This window comes from Entelurus aequoreus, linkage group LG14 (genome assembly GCF_033978785.1).
Source record: "Entelurus aequoreus isolate RoL-2023_Sb linkage group LG14, RoL_Eaeq_v1.1, whole genome shotgun sequence".
Lineage (NCBI taxonomy): Eukaryota > Metazoa > Chordata > Actinopteri > Syngnathiformes > Syngnathidae > Entelurus > Entelurus aequoreus.
The window spans coordinates 11,910,753-11,931,782 of record NC_084744.1 but is presented as its reverse complement, the minus strand read 5'-3'; the positions used below and the strand labels follow the sequence as shown (position 1 = coordinate 11,931,782).

Here is a 21,030-nt window from a genome sequence, read left to right as displayed (position 1 = left end):
AATTCACACAAAAGGGGCTGTCTCTTTCCGTTATTAAACTTCTGGTTCCTACAATATAGAACAATACAGTCCTTGAAGCACACATGATTGTGTGTGCTGCTAGTCCACTAACATTTTCATAATTACTATTTTTTATGTCATTGTTTTTATATTGTTTTACTTTTTTATTCAAGAAAACGGTTTTTTATTTTTATTTATCTTATTTTTTTTTTTATTTTTTTTTAAAGGACCTTATCTTCACCAGACCAGGTTGTCAATAAAATGAGATTGTTTAAAGGGTTCTTATTATTAGTTTTTTGTTTTTCAATTATTTCATTGTTTTTGTTTCACAATATATTTTTTAAGACAGGTCTCTTGTATTCAGTGGGGTTTCAGTGTGTTAGGCAGGCGAGATTGGGGCCCTAAACTGAGTTTTATTTGGCGCCCCATTACAAAATTGGTCAAATTTAATTTATGTAAAATTATTTTTATACTTTTTCAATCAAACTTGAATTTGATTAGATCCCAAGAGGGACAAGCGGTAGAAAATGAATTGATGGGTGTATGTTTTAGACTAAAACTATCCATTCATCCATCCATTTTCTACCGCTTGTCCCTCTTGGGATTGATGGGTGGATGTTTTAGACTAAAACTATCCATTCATCCATCCATTTTCTACCCCTTGTCCCTCTGGGGATCTAATCAAATTCAAGTTTGATTGAAAAAGTATAAAAATAATCTTACATAAATTAAATTTGACCAATTTCAGCTGCATTTGGGCGGAAGGTGGGGTACACCCTGGACAAGTCGCCACCTCATCACAGGGCTAACACAGATAGACAGACAACATTCACACTCACATTCACACACTAGGGCCAATTTAGTGTTGCCAATCAACCTATCCCAAGGTGCATGTCTTTGCAGGTGGAAGTAAGCCGGAATACCCGGAGGGATCCCACGCAGTCACGGGGAGAACATGCAAACTAGACTAAAACTAATTCATGGTAAATACATTGTTCGATAATTCATATTTTTACCATGAATTTGCAATCCTTCCTGAGACAACTACAACCTGCGCTCGAACGTGGTATAATTGCCTCACAAGACCAGCACTAATGGTGCAAACCATAAGTGACAGTCAACATTCTAGGGGTCAGAATATATTTGTCATTATATTCTTATCAGTGACAGAGCAGGAATGGGCTAATACTACATTGATGGTAAACTTTCACATGAAGCACCCTGTCATTCATTAATTAACATTTTACATGTGCTTTTTCATGCAAAAGCACATAGGGCGCAGCAATTTTAGAAATTAAAAAAAAAATTTCAGACCTGCTGTGAATGTTGTCTATCTGTGTTGGCCCTGCGATGAGGTTGCGACTCGTCCAGGCTGTACCCCGCCTTCCGCTCGAATGCAGCTGAGATAGGCTCCCGCACCCCCCGCAACCCCAAAAGGGACAAGCGGTAGAAAATGGATGGATGGACCTGCTGAACTATGTCAAACTCAAAATCGATTGATTTCACAGTTCCAGTGATGACAAAGTAAAACGAAGGGTGTGGGCAGAAAACCACAAAATATGCTATTTTTTGGGGGGTAGAAAAAGCCTCAATCATATTCTCTAAAGAGAGGCTCATTCTAGCACACTTTGAATATCCCTAATGTGTATTATATAATAATTCACACCTTTATCTACTACTAATCCTATTTCAAATACAGTCATGTTGAATGGTATTTTTTGTTCAATGCAACTTCTATTTCTACTTTTAATAAACTAAAATAATATTTATGCCTCAAATAATTACAATATATATACTTGACAACATTTTGGAATGTCATAAATGTCATGTTTCACAATAGTGGATTTTAAAATGGAGGGCTGCACCATGGCTTACTTGTTAGCAGGGCAAGATGGAGGTTTTGAATCTGATTGGAACATTTGTGCAACCTGCCTCTGGTTCAAAGTCAGCTTGGGCAGGACGCCGTAACCCTAATGAGGACAAACAGTGTAGAAAATTGACTAGTTTAACAAGTTGTGCCGCTACTTGTAGTTTTATCTGTGAATGCACCCAACAACATGTGTGAACGCCAAGCACATCTGGTGCTGATAAAGTTTCTGTTCGTGTCAGCCTTTCTTGTCTTTATTTGTCAGTCAAGGTTTCATACAAAACACACCCAAAGCTCTTTGGACCAACAATAACATTGCTTCTAAGTTGTCTGTGGATGTTTTCATCCATCCAGGTCATTGTATTCTCAGAGCACTGAATCGATCACAACTGGACTGTTTAGATTGTCTCACAGCAGGGGTCGCCAACCAGTCGGTTGCGATCAACCATTCGATCTTTGGGACTTTACCAGTCGATCGCAAAAATATTGGAAACAATAAAGTATTAATGGTAAATGGGTTATACTTGTATAGCGCTTTTCTACCTTTTTAAGGAACTCAAAGCGCTTTGACACTATTTCCACATTCACCCATTCACACACACATTCACACACTGATGGCGGGAGCTGCCATGCAAGGCGCTAACCAGGACCCATCAGGAGCAAGGGTGAAGTGTCTTGCTCAAGGACACAACAGACGTGACTAGGATGGTAGAAGGTGGGGATTGAACCAGGAACCCTCAGGTTGCTGGCACAGCACTTTCCCAACTGCGCCACACCGTTAATATGACATTACACGGAGAGTGACCAACAGGCACACATTTTAACCCCTGAACACGCCCGCACGCCATAGCCTCTCTCTCCAGCCTCACATCCGCCGTTCTCGACACCTCGGCCACATCTCAGCAGCACAGTACACTACACCCGCTCGTCTCGCAAACGCGCGTTGCAAGACATGCACAAAAATCATCGAGCTGCAACAATGCATTAAGGCTGACTCTTGCAATGCATCGGACATTTTGTAGCATCCAACATCAAACAACTCTTCCCTCAACCACGACCATCATTGCTCGCCTGCGACGGTAAGCTAACAAGGTTTGGTTGCTATCATCACTTCAGTCATCCACAATTGAGAACAGAGAAATGGACATTGAAACAGTGTAGGTCTGACTTGGTAGGATATGTACAGCAAGTAGTGGACATAGAGAGAGAGAGAGATCAGAAAGCATAAGAAAATCTATCTACATTTGATTATTTACAATTGATTATTTACAATCCGGGGAGGGTGTTAGTTTAGGGTTGAAGTTGCCTGGAGGTGTTCTTTTATTGCGGTTTTGAAGAAGGATAGAGATGCCCTTTCTTTTACACCTGTGGGGAGCGCATTCCACATTGATGTGGCATAAAAAGAGAATCAGTTAAGACCTTTGTTAGATCGGAATCTGGGTTTAACGTGGTTAGTGGAGCTCCCCCTGGTGTTGTGGTTATGGCGGTCATTTACGTTAATGAAGTAGATTGACATGTACTTCGGTATCAGGGAGGTGTAGCGGATTTTATAGACTAGGCTCAGTGCAAGTTGTTTTACTCTGTCCTCCACCCTGAGCCAGCCCACTTTGGAGAAGTGGGTAGGAGTGAGGTGTGATCTGGGGTGGAGGTCTAAAAGTAATCTGACTAGCTTGTTCTGGGATGTTTGGAGTTTAGATTTGAGGGTTTTGGAGGTGCTAGGGTACCAGGAGGTGCATGCGTTATCGAAAAATGGTTGAACGAGAGTTCCCGCTAGAATCCTCATGGTGCTTTTGTTGACCAGAGAGGAGATTCTATAGAGAAATCTGGTTCGTTGGTTGACCTTTTTGATTACCTTGGTTGCCATTTTATCACAGGAAAGATTAGCCTCTAGAATGGAACCTAGGTAGGTGACCTCATCTTTCCTAGTGATAACAATGTCACCCAATTTTATAGTGAAGTCATTGATTTTCTTAAGGTTGATGTGGGACCCAAATAGGATGGATTCAGTTTTACCCAAGTGTATGGATAGCTTGTTGTCAGTGAGCCAGGTGCAAGTTCTACAGAGTTCAGCACTGAGGATTTTCTCCACCTGTGACTTGTCCTTGTCGGATACCAGCAGGGCCGAGTCATCCGCAAACAAAAACAATTTGGTGAATTTGGAATTTCTGGTTTATGCGTAGACCACAAGGAATTGTTTTAAATGTCAGAGAAAAAACTCATAATATGACCCCTTTAAGTGTTATTTTGAAGTGACAAATCAAATTGAACTCAGGCCTCGAATCAACTAGGCCAGAGAACAATACAACTTCCTTTACGGTAGGTGGCAGTGTCGCGAATACCAAACAATTGGTTGTCCAATCAGAGCGTTGATGTAGATAATGGGCGGGGACTACTTTGACTGTTTTGCCGACGTCGCGCCGAAAGCGGCCAATCAGAAAGAGCCGAAGCCAGACACCGCCAAGATCAGATTGTGAGTCCCGCTGCAGCAGCGAGGCTAGCGGAGAGAGTAGACACAAGCAGCTAACGTCACTTGCTAATTTGTGGAGCCGGTAAGCCTTGTTTTATCATGTGTCAACCTATATTTTTGTGTCTGCTCTTAAACAGAACACTGGTAGGGCCGTGTTTATTCCACTAAGGAGTCCAACAAAAACAAGCTAAGCGGGTTCAAAATTGTTGAGCTAACTCCGGTGACAGCTGTGCGTTAGCTCGGCCGCTAGCTCGCTCGCTACTAGCCAGTCGGCTAACAAAGCAGCAGCACTGCTAATGAACCCCCCTTCCCTTCCCTTCCCTTCCCCATCATCGGGTGCTATTACCACACTCTTCAAACAGGTTGCTCACTCACCCTTAGGCGGATTGACGTAACTCCTAACTTCACAAATTGCAAAGGCACAAATATTGCTCGCAAAACCACTTTATGAGGCAACCCCTTCCTGCAAGATAAACACATGTAGGTCATGTAACGCTGAATTACCAAAACAGCAGGTTATATTGCGCGTATTGAGTATAAGTTACACTATTAGTATATATTTGGTGTTTGCGTTAAACGTAACATCAACAAGCAGCGATGGCTGAGTTAAGTCAATTGTGTGTCATTATAAATATCTTAACCCGGTAACCATGATCTGTTGTGAAGTTGCATTTAAAATAGTCCACAACTTTTACGAATATATATATATATATATACAACAAAACTACCAACGTAAGTCGCGGCATAAATTGTTGAAGTAGTTTGACTTTGCTCTGTATGTTTCCTGTTTGCTAAAGGATTTAGACCTCCTCTTCCTCCGCTCTCAAATGCCAACAACAACAGCCGTCGAAGAATCAGCAATAGTGTCCTCGTAAGTGCACATCATCTCTCCCGCAGCTTCTCCCAAACGCGGCTGAATGTCCACACGGGTGTCCGACGGTGGCCTCCGGGTAGGTCAAGAAGAAGCAACGGGGCGATCATTTTGGCCAAGATGGGCTTTCAAAGCGTGCATTAGCTTGCCGAGCTAGCAGCAGCGGGCTGTGCGTGCAGGCACGGCGGGGTTAGCGCTATCGGTTAGCTAGCCGCGCCTCAACAAAAGAGTTGCTATCGTTTCCATCACTTTCTGCCAAGTCCAGGCTTTATTTCTCCTATTACGCGCTAGTGGTGTGCTCGCGGCCTTGCGTGAAGTTCGCATGTGTGCTTCTTTTTTTTCTTTGTATCGCCAATGACCTGTAGCAGAAGTTCGCCTATGTCTCTCTTCCTTTCTCCTGACGTACCTGAAGTAGGCCTTGTGCGCTTTACACCATAAAAAGTTCCGTTGACCAGAAAATTAGACCCCCACCTTTCTAAACATGCATGTTTAAAGGCCTACTGAAATGAGATTTTCTTATTTAAACGGGGATAGCAGGTCCATTCTATGTGTCATACTTGATCATTTCGCGTTATTGCCATATTTTTGCTGAAAGGATTTAGTAGAGAACATCGACGATAAAGTTCGCAACTTTTGGTCGCTGATAAAAAAGCCTTGCCTGTACCGGAAGTAGCGTGACGTCACAGGTTGTGGAGCTCCTCACATCTGCACATTGTTTACAATCATGGCCACCAGCAGCGAGAGCGATTCGGACCGAGAAAGCGACGATTTCCCCATTAATTTGAGCCAGGATGAAAGATTCTTGGATGAGGAAAGTGAAAGTGAAGGACTAGAGGGCATTGGAAGCGATTCAGATAGGGAAGATGCTGTGAGAGGCGGGTGGGACCTGATATTCAGCTGGGAATGACTAAAACAGTCAATAAACACAAGACATATATATACTCTATTAGCCACAACACAACCAGGCTTATATTTAATATCCCGCATAACAAACACCTCCCCCCTCCCGTCCATATAACCCGCCAATACAAATCAAACACCCGCACAACACACTCAATCCCACAGCCCAAAGTACCGTTCACCTCCGCAAAGTTCATACAGCACATATATTTCCCCAAAGTCCCCAAAGTTATGTACGTGACATGCACATAGTGGCACGCACGTACGGGCAAGCGATCAAATGTTTGGAAGCCGCAGCTGCGTACTCACGGTACCGCATATCCAACTCAAAGTCCTCCTGTTAAGAGTCTCTGTTGTCCCAGTTCTCCACAGGCCAATGGTAAAGCTTGACTGTCATCCTTCGGGAATGTAAACAATGAAACACCGGCTACGTGTTTGTGTTGCTGCAGCCGGCCACTAATACACCGCTTCCCACCTACAGCTTTCTTCTTTGCTGTCTCCATTGTTCATTAAACAAATTGCAAAAGATTCACCAACACAGATGTCCAGAATACTGTGTAATTTTGCGATGAAAACAGACGACTTAATAGCTGGCCACAATGCTGTCCCAAAATGTCTGCTACAATCCGTGACGTCACGCGCAGACGTCATCATACCAAGACGTTTTCAGCAGGATATTTTGCGGGAAATTTAAAATTGCACTTTACTAATCTAACCCGGCCGTATTGGCATGTGTTGCAATGTTAAGATTTCATAATTGATATATAAACTATCAGACTGCGTGGTCGGTAGTAGTGGGTTTCAGTAGGCCTTTAATCAAATAATCAATCAAAGTTTATTTATATAGTCCTAAATCACAAGTGTCTCAAAGGGCTGCACAAGCCACAACGACATCCTCGGCTCAGATCCCACATCAGGGCAAGGAAAAACTCAACCCAAACCTTGGAGAGGACCGCAGATGTGGGGACCCCACCCTGGGCAACCGGTGCAATGGACATCGAGTGGATCTAGTTCAGTGGTTCTTAACCTTGTTGGAGGTACTGAACCCCACCAGTTTCATATGCGCATTCACCGAACCCTTTAGTGAAAAATAAAACTTTTTTTTTTTCTAATTCAAGACAAAGTTATGTTTTTTTTACTGGTGCACAAAATGAACCGTGCATGAACATCACCTTGTTCAAAGAACAAAACCAACACAGTGCATGAACTCACAACAAATTACACACTTGCAAATCAGATGGAAAATTAGAGGGAACATTGTTTGGTGGTATCCATAATACGCCGATAGGGAGAAGTTTTTATTTACACGATGAGTCGGGTGTGTCTTGACCTCCGCGGTGGAGGCCCCGCCAAACCCCTGAGGCAGACTCACCGAATCCAGGTTAAGAACCACTGATCTAGTTAATAGTGTGAGAGTCCAGTCCATAGTGGGGCCAGCAGGAGATCATCTTGAGTGGAGACAGGTCAGCAGCGCGGCGACGTCCCCAACTGATGCACGGATGAGTGGTCCACCCCAGGTCCCGACTTTGAACAGCTAGCGGGTCATCTGCACAGCAGAAAAGAGACGGCAGATCAACTGGTCTAAAAGGGGGTCTATTTAAAGGCGAGAGTATACAAATGAGTTATAAGATAGGACTTAAATGCTTCTACTAAGGTAGCATCTCTAACTGTTGCCGGGAGGGCATTCCAGAGTACCGGAGCCCGAATAGAAAACGCTCTATATCCCGCAGACTTTTTGGGGCTGTAGGAATCACTAATAAGCCGGAGTTCTTTGAACGCAGATTTCTTGCCGGGACATATAGTACAATACAATCAGCAAGATAGGATGGAGGTAGACCATTTAGTATTTTTTGCGTAAGTAGTAAAACCTTAATGTCGCATCTTAAGTGCACAGGAGGCCAGTGCAAGTGAGCCAGTATAGGTGTAATTTGATCAAACTTTCTTGTTCTTGTCAAAAGTCTAGTCTAGTTAATAGTCATTGTGCTGTTTGAAATTCACTTTGTGCACCACATGGAACAAACATGTACACAAGCAGTTGTATGAACACAATGTAACTAAGTTGAGCCCATACTTTTTACAATGTATATTTTTTACTAGTATGACAATAACTATTTTGTATCTTTCTGTCTTTTATGGATTCCCTGATATCTAATCAACTGTATGTGTTCTCTTTCTAAAGGTCTGACTAGTGACACACAAGATAAATAGACCTTTCCAACTAAGGCTCAACCTTCTCGGTCCTTTGGGATCATGGCTAAAGATGTAATGGACTTGACACGATTAGGAAAATATTACTTCCTTTTTGCATCATTTAATTGTGTTTTTCCTGTCCATCGCAGGCCGGTCTAATAGAAACGAATGGAGAGCTGAAGGTTTTCATTGATCAGAATCTGAGCCCCAGTAATAAAGGTAATAGTAGCAGCTAATACCGTATGTGTCATGGGGGTACTTTGGTATTCTAGTAATCCAGAAGTTTGACGAAGACATAATCGTTCAACAACCTGCAATTTTCTGCATAAGAAAAATGTAGGCCAAAATGATTTTCCAGGGACCCTAAAAGAGTAACAAAGCACATTTTACAGATAATTATAATGCAAAATACATCATTATACATGACATAACTTTTCAATTTTATTTGGAATTTGTTAAATTCATAAGCTCACATTTTTGCTCAAATTATTAAACAACCAAAAGGAGTGGGAAGAAGCAGAGCTTGTCTGGTCCCACCCATGTGGCATCAGGTGCATCTTAATGTGAGTCAACTGAACCCTACGTGAGCAAGCACTTAGCGACAGAAGCCAGGAAAAACTTCCATTAGGGAAGAAACCTTGGACAAAACCAGGCTCTGTGGGGTGGCTGTCTGTTTCAACCAGTGTAGTAGCTAGATACATGAAATAATTGAAGTTCACAAGGAGTAGGATAAAGCAGAGCCCATAATTAGCATCTGATAGTAAAATAATACACTTTACTTCAGTTGTTCTGTTTTTAATTTTTTCCATAGTTTAATTCCACATACAGATGTGTACATTTTAAATTCAGTTTATTCCCAAGATTATATTTTTGGTTTGTTGAGAAATACTTTTGCACATTTCTGGGCAGCCCACTATTTGTCATGTACGTGATTTTTGCAGTTAGGAATCTTATAAGATGGATAAACCGTAAACTCATTTTCATCTTTATTGAAGACTCTTTGGCAAAGACTGCAGCAGTAACCAGGTTCATTGTGACATTTGATACGCCATCTCGCGACGGGCAGGCGAGGAACCTGTATTTTTGTCTACAATCTAAAGTATAACAATTAGCTGAGAAAAAAAATTGTGCGCTGGGGCCCTCGTAAGCCGAGGTACTACCATCTTGGAAAAAATAGACTTCATAAGTTGCTCAAAAAGCTAGAATTGTTTATTTTTGTTTGTTTTACTTTCTGACCTCACATTTGAAAAGTGCATTTGAACGCTGCACGAAGCAAATGACTTCAAGATGATGAAAATCAGCAGCACACACAGTTTGGAATTGAAAAAACAATTCCTAAGAATTAATACACTCGTTTGGATTCCTGGGAATCATTTGTCAGTTTTGTTAATGTTTTCTTTACAAGGCGAAGAAGCGGCACGAATGCTGGAGATTTATAATTTCAGAAAAGATAATAGTGCGACTTGAAATACTTGCAAAATGGATATTTCATCAAAGGGAGGGAACACTACCAGAAACATTAGCACACACAGAATGTGATAACTTTTAATGAATTACAAAAAATTTTAACCACTCCGAGCCGGTCGTGAATCTCTACTGGCAGCCACGTCAGCATGTCTTCTGCTGTTAATACTGCAGATAACTAACACTACTATGTTAGCGCCTCATAGTAAACCCTGCTATTATTAACTGTTACCATGAAATTAATTCATGCATTAGATGTCAAGACAGCGTCTGAAGGACTCCGAAGGTGCACACCTCCTACACAGGAGGTGTTCTCCACAGCGAGACACCACAATTAGTCAGCAAAATTGCGTATTTTTCCTGAAAAACCTCATGCTTTTTTTTCTGCAAAATAATGGTTAATATTCATAGCTGATGGTTGCAGAATTGCACAATGCACTGTTCTGTTGGACTTCACTTGTTTGTATTTATCACAGTAATTCAGTTTCAAAATGCTAGAAATAATGCATGGTATATGACCGTATCAAACTAGATCTTGAGTATTCCCGTCTGTGTAGTTTTTTTTCTGGCGCTATTAATTGGACTGGTCTGAGAAGTAAACTACACTTCTCATAATCCCTTGCGCAGTGCTGACAAGCAGAGAGGAGAAATTCCTGCGAAGTTTAAAAAATAAGTATGGACACATTTTGGTTTTACGATGAACACAAAAACAACAGAGTAGAAAACATTATGTTGGAGTCTCTTGTCGGTCAGATGAATGAGCAGACAAGCAGTTATGTTCTTTTGGTCTAAATCCTCATGTGGAAGCGCGGGCAATAAAAAAAACCCCACTGCGTACACCGCAACGTCTACAACTAGCAATATGATTCTTTGCTCTTAAAAATAATTGTTTAGTCATATGATTTGAGCATTATGTTTGTGTTTAGTTACAGTAAGTGTGTTTATCCTTAACATTCTTATACCACTTCATTTTACAAACCTGAGTATTTTTACTAAGTTAATTTTTTTGGATAACACATTGTGGCCATAAAGGGGAACTGCACTTTTTTGGGGGAACTGCTTATTATTCACGATCCCTATGTAAGACCAGAACGCACGTTTTTTAAAATTAGTTGTTATGCATTCTAATTCGTACTTAACGGCAAGTATTAGTGAATCTAATTGGAGTACTCTTATTGTGCCAATAAAGCCCTTTAAAAACATCCGAAAACCGCCAACAATACTCCATTTACAAGTCTTGACCTGAATGTTAAGGTATGAGCGATATTATTATTGTAAGAACTAACACAGATGAAGTACTTTTTTCTGGCGCTATGATCACAGAGAGGTAACTACCTTATGCAGCTATTGACATACTTAGCCGGTGAGCTGCTGCATCACCTCTGAGCTGTTGAAAGTTAATTCAATGTTATAAAACATGCCTCGCACTTGTATAGAAGGTTGTGGCCATAAACTGAGAAGTTGGTGAACTTTGACATTCAACTTAAACCCGTAAATTGTGGAAAAGACACAAATAGATGCTTGTTTTATTTTATTTTTTTAACTTGCGTGAGGATTATTATTAATTATTCATTTAAATGGGAAAATATAAACATCGCATCAGTCGACATCACAGTGAGAGCAGAGAAGGTACAGTAAGTGTTTGTTTTATGTTCGTAGTTTGTATTTCTCAGTGTGACCAATTTACTTACACAAAAAATAGATTGTGCGAATAGAAAAAAAAAAGCACTAGTGCGAATATGGATTTCAACCTTTTCATTCTCATTTTGCTCCTAAAATAAATCTAATACGTGGATCGAATAGAGTAAGATTTGGGGAAAATAAACTTTGTTGTCAACAGACCATGCTAGCGTTATATCAACCCTTTGCGCGTCTGCTCAGCGCAGACATCATCACGTGTATACAGCATCGCCGCTCTCGACTATATGTAAAAAATCCAATAAACAAATGTTTAAAAAAATATGTATATTAAATTACACCAAAATGCTTACATTGAATTTGTTTTAAAAGCTCTTCAAATCCACTGGCTGCTAAAAAAAATATGAATCAGCTGAATGGACTGTCTAATATATTTTACTTCTGACCGTCCAAAATGTTGACACACACACGTAGGATGAAGAATTCTCGTCTGTCCATCGTCGGTCTGTGCAGCGTAAGCACGCATCCTGCAGCCGTGTAGAACTGTCATTTTGCAAACGTGCTAAATAAAACACAAAATAGTGCGAGGAAAAAGCTGATGAGTGGACGTTTTGACAATTACCATATATTTTGCATATTAATGAAGATGGATGAAAAAATTGATCGCACGCCCTATTATGCTTGCACTTGGCTTCTAAATCTTGTAGCTCATTGTCCGTATAGTCAGGCAAAAAAATATAAGCTTCTGGATCATTTGTCCCTAAGTATTTGTTGTTGTCTCCCTTGAAACTTATTTATGTTGTCTGCTTTTTTTTTTGTTCACTTTCAACTGAAACATGTTAAGGTCTGACTTTGGAACTTTAATGTGGGATATCTTCTTCCTTGCATTGCGTGAGACAACAACTCTACTAGTGTTTATCTTTTTTATGCCGCCACAGGAGGGATTGCAACGTGTACAAATGTGTTAAAAAACAGAAGTTTCCTGTGATGTAGTGTCCTGGTGCACACTGCATTTATGCACCTTTTGTCGGAGCTTAGACAACAGGGGGCAGTGACGACTAACCACTTGTGTCCTGTCAGGTGTCCTGTCTTTGGTCGCTGTCCAGCCTGCAACTGCCCCCTTGGCCAAACAGCTCCTACCCAAAACACTTGGGCCATCCAATGTGAATATTGCTGCACACATGCAACATATACCACACATGGTAAGTTGTGCATCCACACACGGCAACATTACATTAAATCACCTGGGGAAATGTGCCATGTCGCCATTGTTTAGAGGTGTAAAAACACGTGTCTGTGACATGTTAATATCAGTGACCCACAGAAGCATTTCTGCACATATCTCCTCGCCGGCTTGCTCTGCTGTGTATCTCACTCCTGTATAAGCCCCCCATTATCATTGTAAGGGTGACCTGGCTACTGAAGAGTAGCTGAAGGCGGGCACTTGATCCTAAGCTTGTCAATTCTACCGTCAGCAAGATTACATCCATCATCCCATTACATACATGGAATATTTACATCAGCTTAGATATCACCTTACACATGCCTTTACCATGCCTCATTTGTCACAAGGTGTACTCACTTTCTTTGTCATTATCGTGCACCGTCTTAAAACCTAGTGATTTCACTAAGTTTTGACCTTCAGCACTTTTGCAGTACAAGAGAAACCAACACAATTCTTCAGTAACTCGGTGGTAGAATTTTACTACATCACATAATTAATTGTCTTGCAAGTGCATAAAGACATCATTGCCTCTAAGGCCATGTCGACACGAACACGGAGAGTTTCAAAAACTCATATTTGGGGTTAAAACAATCTCCATCTACACAAGTGTAGTTTCAAAACTGTCTATGTCTACACACAAACGCATACACCTGCTGTCATGCACATTTTGTCCAATTAGAAGCCTGAAAATAGCAACAGCTGACTTGGTGGAATTATACCTCCTATTATGTTTATTTTGATCGACTTTAGACATACAATGACATGTACAATATCTTTAAAACCAGCCTGGGAACATTATTAAAGAGCGAATGCACGCCTGTGCTGCTGAAACCCAACACTCATAGAATTATAACATGTTCAGCAACATGGTGATGTATTACATGTGCAGTGAAGTGTACAATATTTTTTAAATCAGCCACACTAACGAGCCAAAGAAACCCTTTTGCATGTTTAAATGCCTATATAAAGCACACGGACGAGCGTGTGCCGCTGCAAAACTCTTATGGAATTATAAAGCATTTAATCATCGATATGGTACATGCGTAATGAAGTGTATATTGTCTCTAACATCACTACACACTACAAAGAGGACGACCTATTGTTTTTATTTAATGTTGCTTGGTCGATTTTTACGCACGAGCACGGTCACGCCCAGCTCCATCTACAAAAATGGAAGCTAGACAGGTAAGTTAACTTCATGATTTGTTAAACAAAGACTAAAAACATAAGATAATATTGCACCTTTCTTATGACACAGAGCAAAAATTCTTGGTTGTCAAAGTTGTCCCATCAGGTGGAGGTTCCACAGCGATCGTATCCAAAACAGCTGACTGTCATTAGCGCCGGTGGGAGTGTCGCAAAGCCCATTTTGATGTCTTTTTTATTAATGTTGAGTGAAAAGAGCAGCATGTTTACGTTCAATCATACAGTGATTCATCTTATAGTGTGTTTAAAGGCAGCAAGGCAGTGTTGATGAGCGTGGAAATGACAGCGCACAACCGTGACGTCATCCCAAGTCTCCGTTTGTGCCTTGTACACACATACGCTAAGCGAAGGGTTTTGGATCTCTACACTTTGGCCAGTGTTTGTAAAAGTCTGTGTTTTAAAAGACAATAGTATGCGTCTGCATGTGGATAAGAGGCCTAAACGCAGAGATAAGTATGCGTTTATTAAGTATCTGTCTTCGTGTGGACATGTTCTTGTTTTTACATTTTAATATTAGGCCATGTCCACACGAACACAGATACTTAATAAACGCATACTTATCTCTGCGTTTAGGCCTGTTCTTGTTTTTACATTTTAATATTAGGCCAAGTATGGTGATTATTAGACCCCGTTTACACTGCACACCAAATCAGATTTATTTTTGCCCTCAAGTGACACTTTGTCAAAATGCAGTTATCAATCAAAGTCTTACGATCATTTTCATTTAAAACATTTACAATTATTACTTTTTATTGTTACTGCGTGTCATTTGCCAGAATGCATTTGTTTCAGTTTGTCCTCATGTGCTGCCAAAGTCAGGAAGTAGTCTTTTGTCATTGCGTTGGATGTGCCAGTAAGTGGAGCCAACTTGCCCCGGTTATAGAGGCTTGCTGAGAGACGAGGAGATCGCACAATTGTTTATTAAAAAAAAAAAAAAAAGATTTTGTGCTGCCTTACTTTTATTTTTTTATTTACCCTTTTCTGCGATATCTTTTTTTAAGTTTCCTTGCCGTTATTACGAATTTACTTTTGGCGTTCCATAGATATCTTATCTTTTATTTTCTTTCTTTTTTTGACAGTTTAACAGACAGACCAAACAAAACACAAGAACTGTGTTGAAGAGAAACAATAATTTTATAAATAAAACATACAAACAAGGAAATTCCCAGCAGCATGGACTTACAGCTATGCAGCAAGTGCAAACTAGCGCTTGTCTTCTCTGGGTGACGTGTTCAGGCAGATTTGTGTAATGGAGCCTTAAACTGGGGGGAAAATCAATCCCACCTCAGACTACACTACATTCGTTATTATTCATATAAACTAAGAGTTAAAAAAATATGAGAGTAATAGGAACTGCTTTTGTTTTCAGGTGATTGGAACACCTCAGAGGGCGACGGTATCCAATACTATACTGGTCAACAGTCCACACACGCCCAACTCCCAGTTCCTCACGCAATCTCAAACTTCGGACGCCTCCCCTTGGTCGTCAGGGTAAGTTGACTGAAACGCAGACATTTGTGAGTTTTCTGCAGAACATTGCCTGGGTTTCGAGAACTTTGCCTTAAGTATTGCAATCAACACACCTTTTTGCTCTGTGTTTGCAGGAAACGTGGCAAGAAAGGGGAGAAGAATGGGAAAGGGTTGAGGCATTTCTCCATGAAAGTGTGCGAAAAGGTGCAGAAAAAGGGAGTCACAACGTACAATGAAGTGGCAGACGAACTTGTGGCAGAATTCAGCTCAGGCGACAACCACATGTCACCAAATGACTCGGTAAATGTTACAGATTACGACCTAATTCTCTCAGAAGGATTCTAAATTGTTGTGGCTAAAATGTAATGTATTTTTCCTCTAGCATGTGTATGACCAGAAGAACATTCGGCGGCGTGTGTACGATGCCCTCAACGTCCTCATGGCCATGAACATAATCTCCAAAGAAAAGAAAGAAATCAAGTGGATCGGCCTGCCCACTAACTCTGCACAGGAGTGCCAAAACCTTGAGGTAAAATCATTGTTGAAAACAATTGCCTGGCGTTCCTTCTCTCAGCCCTTCGTTTGGTAAGCATGTTTTTTTCTGGATGGTAGGTGGAGCGGCAGAGGCGGCTAGAGAGAATCAAACAGAAACAATCCCAGCTTCAGGAGCTCATACTACAGGTGGGTCACGATGGACAAATGGCTTTTTTTCTGTTTAGTTTGTTTGGCTTCCAAATTTAGGGAAAATTCTTGTCTTGTAGCAAATAGCGTTCAAAAACCTGGTGCAAAGGAACAAACAGAGCGAGCAGCAAGCAAACAGACCTCCACCCCCCAATTCCATCATCCACCTCCCCTTCATCATTGTCAACACTAGCAAGAAAACTGTCATCGACTGCAGCATCTCCAATGACAAGTACGTTGTTGTGCTCACTCCTGTCGGTTGGTCATGTTGTAACGCTAATAAACAGTCAACAAAAGGTTCCAACTTTGCCTGAGGACATTTAATACTAAACATAAGAACTGTCCTATTTTTTTTATAAGATGTGACCATGTGTTAGTAGCACTGTCAGTCAAAACTGGTACAGGAGTTTGGTACACGTGACATTTCATTGTTGTGCTTCTTTGGCAGGTTCGAGTATTTGTTCAACTTTGACAGCATGTTTGAGATCCACGATGACATCGAGGTGCTGAAGCGTATGGGCATGGCTTGTGGTTTGGAGGTGGGCAAGTGCTCTCCAGACGATTTAAAGGTTGCACGCAGCCTGGTGCCAAAAGCTCTGGAGCCCTACGTTGTTGGTCAGTGTCTGTCATTGCTATTGCTAATGTGTCAACTGCACACTTTGAACTCGCACAATAACTTTCTTTGGCTTCTCCAGAGATGTCGAAGGGTCCCATCAGTAACGTCTACATCACTGGAGCGTCGTCTGCTAATGGAGCCCGTTACACAAACAGGTGAGACACGTTTTGTTAACAATCAGGCTGTCAAACAAGTACAGCGTAACTAGGGATGATACTCGAAACCAATTTTCCCGGTTGTTCGATAAGAAAAGAACCGAGTCCGCAGGCTCGAATCCCTTTTTGAGAACCCGTTATCGAGACCACTATAGTAAAGAAAAAGAGTTGGTTCTTTATTGGAATCCCTGGGAACGAATCCCATCCCGACCAGAAATGCCCTGCGGGACATCACAAGAAATGACGTCACGTAGCTCAGTCATTAGGCGCAGATAGCGAAAGCAGGAAAAACAATGGACCGGAAAAAGGGCTCCAAGGTGTAATAAAGTTCAAAACAAAAGGTATAATCCAATGAATGACTTTACTGAGAGATTTCAGCAGGGTACAAACACATGACGAACACTTTTACAACCAACCGGAAACATAGCAACCAGGCTAGCAACGCACCTCCTTTACGGCAGCTGTCGCAACGTTCTTAAAGCAACCGCAGCACATACATATATGTACACAACATATATGACATGATCTCCCTTTTTTAACTTTGGTTTTTCTTTCCTTGCAAACAAAAAAACATCACATTGTATATGTGTTGTCTGTCTAATTATAAATAATGCAGACGAGGTGTGTTGGCTGAGTTCTTGACGTTTACTTTCACAGCGTGCTCATAACCTCATTCTTAGCTGCCAGGTGGCGACATGCAACAACACTTTTCGGGGCTACCGCGCATGCTCGTCACTCCCGTTGCATGCTGGGTAGTGTTTCCCTAGCTCATAACATCACATCTTTCCCCCTATAAAGAAATAATGTTAACTCGATAGTGTATTTCTTTTTTAGCTTTAACTTTTAATTTTTTTAGCATTGTAACCACATTTGCAAACAACTTTTATCTTCATAGAATTTTCTTTCAATAAAGAAATAAAGTGCAAAAATGTCAAAGCATCATAACAAACAGTTATGTCAAATAGCAGCAGAAGTGCACTTTTTGGAGAGCTGTATTATTTTCAGTTTTGTGCCCAAGGGACTGATTTTATTTAACACTATATTATTATTTATACACCTATAGTGATCACAGAGACAGGTTGTTTTTGTGTTACTGTATATATTTGTTTTTTTGAAAAATCCCACTTAATATACTTTGGGTAACAACAGTCAATATTTATTTATTTTATTTTATTTTTTTAGGGGGGTAACAGTCAATATTTATTTATTAGATTTTTTTTTCTTATATAATAAAAGTTAGCTTTTGTTAAACCAAATATTGTGTTTTTTTCCATATACAACAACCTATCTGGAATCGATAAGGAATCGGTTCAATAAGAGGATTCGATAATAGGCTCGAACTCGATAATTTCTTATCAAACATCATCCCTAAGCGTAACGTCTATTTGGCTATATAGGATGCAGTTCAACTGTATCAGTGTTTAATTAGCCACAATTTAACCAAAAATAGTATTTGATATAACAAATGTCTTATTGGTGGTGTCATACTGCTGCATATAATCCCACATTAACATAAAAACAACCATGATCTACATGAACAAATACTAAATAAGGCCAAAATACATGAGCTGATGTTAAAGACAAATATGCGCATTTTTGTTGTGTTCTGATTAGGGCTGGGCGATATGGACCAAAACTGATACTGTGATATTTTTTGTTTGAATACGGCTATTCGATGTATACCGGTGTATATTTTAAAAAAAAAAAACATTCCATGTGCTTAAAATTGCCTTAGTGTTTTATGGCTAGATATCCGTGTTGAGAGCACTCAGTTTGTTTTTGCTGTAAGTAGTAATGTAATGTGTTTATTCTTTAAAAAGTAACACGTTGGCCCTTACTATGTCAAAGCAATTTTTGTTCATTTTGTTCAGGAATGTTAGGTTTATGTCCTCACACATGGGCTCAGGATAGATGGAGCTTCTAGTTACTTACTGCTGTGAAAGCCACTGGCTTTTCAATTTAAAACAACTTTTTTACCTGTTTTGATAGACTTGCAGCCCTAACAAAGCTACAATTCTACGAAGTAATCACAGCATCTATTACACTGTTCTTTGTGCTAAAGATAAAGACCGAGCTACACAGTAACTAGCAGAATGGCACTTTGAAAAGAATGTGGGCTTCTTCATTAAAGCTGCTGTTTAGTTTACTTTGTGGCACTTAATTGTAACTTGCACTTGTGTTACTGTGGTGTAATAACACCTCAGCGTAATGCACAGCTTTTAATTTAATTGTTGCTACCTGAGCAAAAAGCCTGGTAGCTTTTCCAAAAGGGTTTTGTTTACAGCTTCTTTTTGCAAAGTTTATGGATTGCAATGCCTTAAAGTTGATAGTTCTATTTGCTCATAATTAATACAGTAACCGCCTGTTTTGTCTGTGTATTATTTTTTTTTCACCATGCAGAGCTTCCATCTGTATTGAATCGTATCGCATCAAATTGTAATGTTTTAAAATGTATTGTTACATTGTTTACATGTAGGAGAAACCCTGGGTGAAGCTGTATTTTCATTTGCACTTAAATTTTATTGGCACTTTACTTAAACATGTTACTTATTACTAATTTAGTTTATTTTAGCACTACAACATTTTATATTTTTCATCAGTGATTTGAGTCCCTTCTTATGCAGTTTATTTGGTTAGTACATATTTTCTTTATCAGCCTGACCTAAGCCTAAGGTATTATTTATTCAATGTGTTGAATAAATAATAGTTGTGATTAACACATGGTTTCATATAATTTGATAAAGTTGTAAACTGTAAGTAGGTTAGATATAATTATTGAGTAGGATTAAAATCAAGAGTAAGATTACTACTTCAGTGTTAGTGGGCCCTGAGTCCCTCTGCAGTGGAAAAGTTGGGCCCCAAGGTCAAAAAGGTTAAAACCCCTGCTCTAACAGATGCTGTCTTTTTCAATCGCTGGGTGTGCCATCTACTTGAATAAGCGCAGCATGAAGGATTACCTTTACTAATATATTAACTGATACCGGCATGTGTTGCCATAGATGTCTTTACTGTACACATTTACCACCAGTAGAGCAACTATGCTATCTGTAAAGCTGATGCTAAATACAGACAAAATATGTTAACAGACAGGCATTCCTGTCACTATTAATACATAGTACGAGTCTTCATTAAATTTGATTCAGGTTTAAATCTTTTGACATTTCTTGATATGTTTTTCCCCCCCAAAAAGGTCGCTAAAAATATATTTGAACTATTTAACGCTAATTATGAGCACCTTGTTATTTTTCTCTATTGTAGTGATGGTGGCCCTGACGGCACCATGGCCTCCAGCTCTAACGACTCCCACTACAGCGGCTCCCGTGTGGAGACCCCGGTGTCTTACATGGGCGATGACGACGACGAAGATGAGTACGACGAGAACGATGATGAAGATTAACCTGTCTGCACTTCGCCATTCCAATAAGCACAGTCTCTCAAATCGCCGCCACCTTGGGAACGAACTCCTGCTTCCCCCGTTTCTCTCTCTCTCTCTCTCTCTCTCACCCGACCCCTTCCCCCACGGCTGTTTTTTTGTCTGGCTTTCTCAGGGCTGGAGATGAGTATAGAAAGAATGGGGTGTGCTTGTCTGCCCCCTTTCTCCTAAATCACTTGTACACGCACCGCAGCTTTGAAGGTTTTGTCCTGGGAACTGTAACGCCTGGCCTCACCTCAAAACTGAAGTCTTAGTGTGTTTAAGTCATTGTTCAATAAGCCATCCCACAAAAACAAAACTGTAAAAACAAAAAAACCCCTACTGCTGTTGGAGAATAGAAAAAAAAGTTTTGCAATATGTTACCGTTCCTGCGAGCAAAAGGCTGATCTACAATGTTCAAAGATGGCCAAAGTGTCTGCTTGAACTTGCTGCCATGACTTCTCAGTGGCATCCTATGATGCAGCTCCATCATGTGTGTGGATTCCTTTTCTTTGGTTCTGGGCAATAGATTGGAATGATTGTTCCATTCCTCATTCTGTTGGGCTGGCTGGCTTCCTTCTGTTTTGTTGGCAGCTGCTTTCCTTATCTTATTTGCTAGTTTCTTTTTTTTTTGTTGTATATTTTTGTTTCTTTTCTTCCATACCAGAGTTGAATTCTCATTCAGCACCCTGCCCAACACATTGGTAGTGTTTACACATTTAATGGCACCAGCAAGGTAATGACTTTCATAACCCAGGTTCCTGATAGGTGAATAAGCTTTGTTGATGATTTGAACCCTGTTGATGATTGTAGCTTTATAGTATTCTTTTAGAGGCCAGTGGTAAAGATACTAGACCATCAGACAATA

General features: G+C 40.4%; 1 protein-coding gene across 3 annotated transcripts; it reads left to right on the top strand.

The window, feature by feature from the left end:
• The first annotated feature begins 4,263 nt into the window (after positions 1-4,263).
• Positions 4,264-21,030, top strand: LOC133664358 (transcription factor Dp-1-like). Of its 3 annotated transcripts, none has more exons than XM_062068899.1 (13): positions 4,264-4,416; positions 5,132-5,284; positions 8,285-8,367; positions 8,445-8,514; positions 12,478-12,599; positions 15,198-15,319; positions 15,433-15,598; positions 15,681-15,827; positions 15,911-15,979; positions 16,060-16,211; positions 16,428-16,594; positions 16,675-16,750; positions 20,009-21,030. In XM_062068899.1, the coding sequence occupies exons 3-13, from the start codon at positions 8,356-8,358 to the stop codon at positions 20,145-20,147; spliced, it is 1,242 nt and encodes a 413-aa protein (XP_061924883.1). In that variant the 5' UTR covers positions 4,264-4,416; positions 5,132-5,284; positions 8,285-8,355; the 3' UTR covers positions 20,148-21,030. The 3 variants fall into 3 exon arrangements, with proteins under 3 accessions (XP_061924883.1, XP_061924880.1, XP_061924881.1); XM_062068896.1 differs by having other exon boundaries at positions 4,265-4,416; positions 5,132-5,205; XM_062068897.1 differs by lacking the exon at positions 5,132-5,284 and having other exon boundaries at positions 4,272-4,416.